Source organism: Staurois parvus, unplaced genomic scaffold (assembly GCF_062004578.1).
Source record: "Staurois parvus isolate SC_StPar_1 unplaced genomic scaffold, SC_StPar_1.0 ptg000605l, whole genome shotgun sequence".
Classification (NCBI taxonomy): domain Eukaryota; kingdom Metazoa; phylum Chordata; class Amphibia; order Anura; family Ranidae; genus Staurois; species Staurois parvus.
The window spans coordinates 1383204-1386220 of record NW_028318401.1 but is presented as its reverse complement, the minus strand read 5'-3'; the positions used below and the strand labels follow the sequence as shown (position 1 = coordinate 1386220).

The following is a 3017-nucleotide window of genomic DNA, read 5'->3' as shown; positions in this document are numbered from 1 at the left end:
GAAATGATCTCCATAAGGAAGTGAAGGAAAAGAAATGTGTTGGTGGACGGTCCTGCTATGCAGGGCTCCAATACAGAGAGACTTCCCCTCACTTCCTGTCGGGGAAATTGTTGTCAGCAGGACAGGAAGTGAAAGGAAACCATTCTGACAGAGTCCTGGATAGCAGGGAAAACTGACAGGGGCTCTAATCCTTCCACACGCCATCCAAAACTGAAAACACACATTGTGGCTACAAATACACTGGGAAGGTTCCGGCTCCAGGACTATCATCTCCATCCTGGCTACACTACTTAGGGTGTCACTGACCCAGAACAAGCATGCAGCCAGTGAAGGCGGACCACTCGGACCTCCTGCATGCTTGTTCCTGGTCAGTGACACACTAGGGAGTGAAGTGAGGTTTAGGATGAAGATGACGGCCCTGGAACCTGCAGCTTTCTCCACAAATCACTCCCGTTTCCTGCCCTTCCTCCTATTGGCTGAGTATTGCACCAATCACCAATCAGATCATCCCCCTTGTGATGTCTCTGGGCAGATCTCTCACTTCTGGCTCCTCTCACATATCTTTATACAACCTTCCCATACCCATACCCCGGCATGGAGGGGCTGAGTGAAGGTGGTGGTGAAGGTGTGGAGGTGTCGGATCGGGTCACACAGATCATAGAACGAGATCCGCCCGGCCTCATAATCCAGATCTATCCTGACTCTGGTACTGGAGACACCGCCGGGGAATGGGGTCCAATTACTGTCATGTATCACTGAGTACTGATTACCCCCAAACCACCCCACCCTCTCCAACCCCCAGGACTTCTTATTACATCCAATCACTGACTGACCTCCTCTCCTGTCTATATTGGGGTAACACATCCCGACTCTCCAGTACTCTGACCCCCCGACATCCACGTCCCAGTAATGTCTCCTGGAGGAGAAGCTCTGACTGCTCATCACCTGAGGACAATCCTGGAACCTCTCTGGTCTTTCTGGCCAATTCTGATGTGATGATGACCAGGATGCAGTTTTCCCGTCATCTGATATATGTAGATGATTACCAGCTGTCCTCACATCCAGTAATATGTCTGTAACCCCTGACACCCCCCATGTTTGCTGTACAGCCCCAATATTTGGTCCTCCAGTGGGGGAGGGTTGGGGGTCATCCCTGGGTGGTTGAGCATTGATAGGACCTTTGCCCTTTGTAGTAGAATGTGGAGAGACATGTGTGCCTGTACATTTCTGTACATTGACCCCAGACATGATATCAGATAAACCCGTGTGTAATGTGTGTGAGATGCCCCCCACATCCCCATCCTCTCCATCATGGAGGAGGTTCTCATGTCTCTCTCTGTCCACATCATCTCCATCCTCAGTATTACACAAGTCACCTGTGTCTAATTCCTGTAGGACAGTCAGTGGATCCGTCGTGTTACACAGCTCCTCAATGTCTCTCATCTTCCTGGACAGCTCCTCCTTCTTTATTTCCAGATCCCGAATATAATCCAACATGGGACGGGAGACCCGCTCTGCCCACCCGGAGATGTCCCTCAGGACTCTCTTCTCCAGGTCTTCCAGACGTCTCCTGAGGTCTCTGAACAGGGCAGTGACTCTCTTCGTTTCATCATCGGCTTTTCCTTGTACTTTCCTCCTGCGTTCCTGCAGACTCTGGACTCTTTTCTCCATCTCCTTTCTCTCTGTCATCAGTTTCTGCAGAACATTCCTCAGTTTCTTTTTCTTCATCTCAGAGGCCTCCTCCAGAGTCCCCACCTGGTGTCCCCGATGTTCTCCATCCAGGCTGCAGGACACACAGATACAGGTGGAGTCCTCAGTGCAGTAATACTTCAAGATCTTCTTATGGATGGAGCATTTCCTGTCCTTCAGGGAAGTGGTGGGGTCACATAGGACGTGTTCTGGTGATTTTCTGTGGACTCTCAGGTGGTTGTCACACAGAGAAGCTTTACACATCAGACAGGATTTCACAGCCGGTACAGGAGTGTGAATACAGTGAGTACAGAAGACCCCGGACTCCTGCTGCTCTGGATGGGTAGACTGGAAGTTCTCCACTATGTTACGTAGCTTCCGATTCTTCTGAAGGACAGGACGTTTCTTGAAGCTTTGATTACATTCAGGACAGGAATAACCTCCAGACCCCTTCTGTGTATCCAACACACGGCCAATACAGTCCCGGCAGAAGTTGTGTCCACATCTCAGGGTTACAGGATCTGTATAAAATTCCAGACAGACGGAACATTCCAGCTCCTTCCTCAGATCAGAAGACGCCATCGCTGAGAGCGGAAGAGAGAAATGAAAGTGAAAGTCTGACACTCCGTACCAAAACCTGGGTACGGTACAGGCCACTGACTCCACTTCCCCTGTGGCACTCACCCATGGAGGTCTCATCTGGACCCATTCGCCAAGATTGAGCAGTCACAGAGGAGGTGGTGTCAGCTTGCTCCTATCACCGCTGAGCACCTTCCTGGTTCTCCCTAACCCACCCTCTCTATCCTTTATCTCCTTTAAGGTGCACTGCATCCAACTCTTCTCACCCACCCCCCTAAGGATTGCAGTGATCTACAGACCTCCTGGGTCCATACCCCTCTTCCTGGACAACTTCACCGCCTGGCTTCCCTTCTTCCTCTCCTCTGAGCTACCAACCATCATCCTCGGGGACTTCAATATCCCCATCAATGACAACAACCCGGCTACTTCCCAATTCCTCCACCTAACCTCCTCCTTCGCACTCACACAGCACACGCAATCCTCCACCCACATCGGAGGGAACACCCTGGACCTAGTCTTCTCCCACCTCTGTACCCTCAACCAGTTCTCTAACACCACCCTTCCCTCTCTCCGACCATCACCTCATCACGTTCTCCATCGCCCCTTCCCCCAACCCCCCCCCCCAAAAAACACCAAACCAGCACCAGCCGCAACCTCCGCAACCTGAACCCGTCCCCCCTCCACTCGGCCGCCGACCACCTACGCGACAGCGCAAAACCAGGTCCCCTCATGCATTCTCCCTCTACAAA

The 3017-nt window shown here is 51.8% G+C and overlaps 1 protein-coding gene across 1 annotated transcript; it reads right to left on the bottom strand.

The window, feature by feature from the left end:
* Positions 1–537: 537 nt before the first annotated feature.
* Positions 538–2271, bottom strand: LOC149449758 (E3 ubiquitin/ISG15 ligase TRIM25-like). The gene has a single exon (XM_089692837.1). It carries the CDS (start codon positions 2269–2271, stop codon positions 538–540), a length of 1734 nt encoding a protein of 577 aa, XP_089548963.1.
* Positions 2272–3017: the final 746 nt, after the last annotated feature.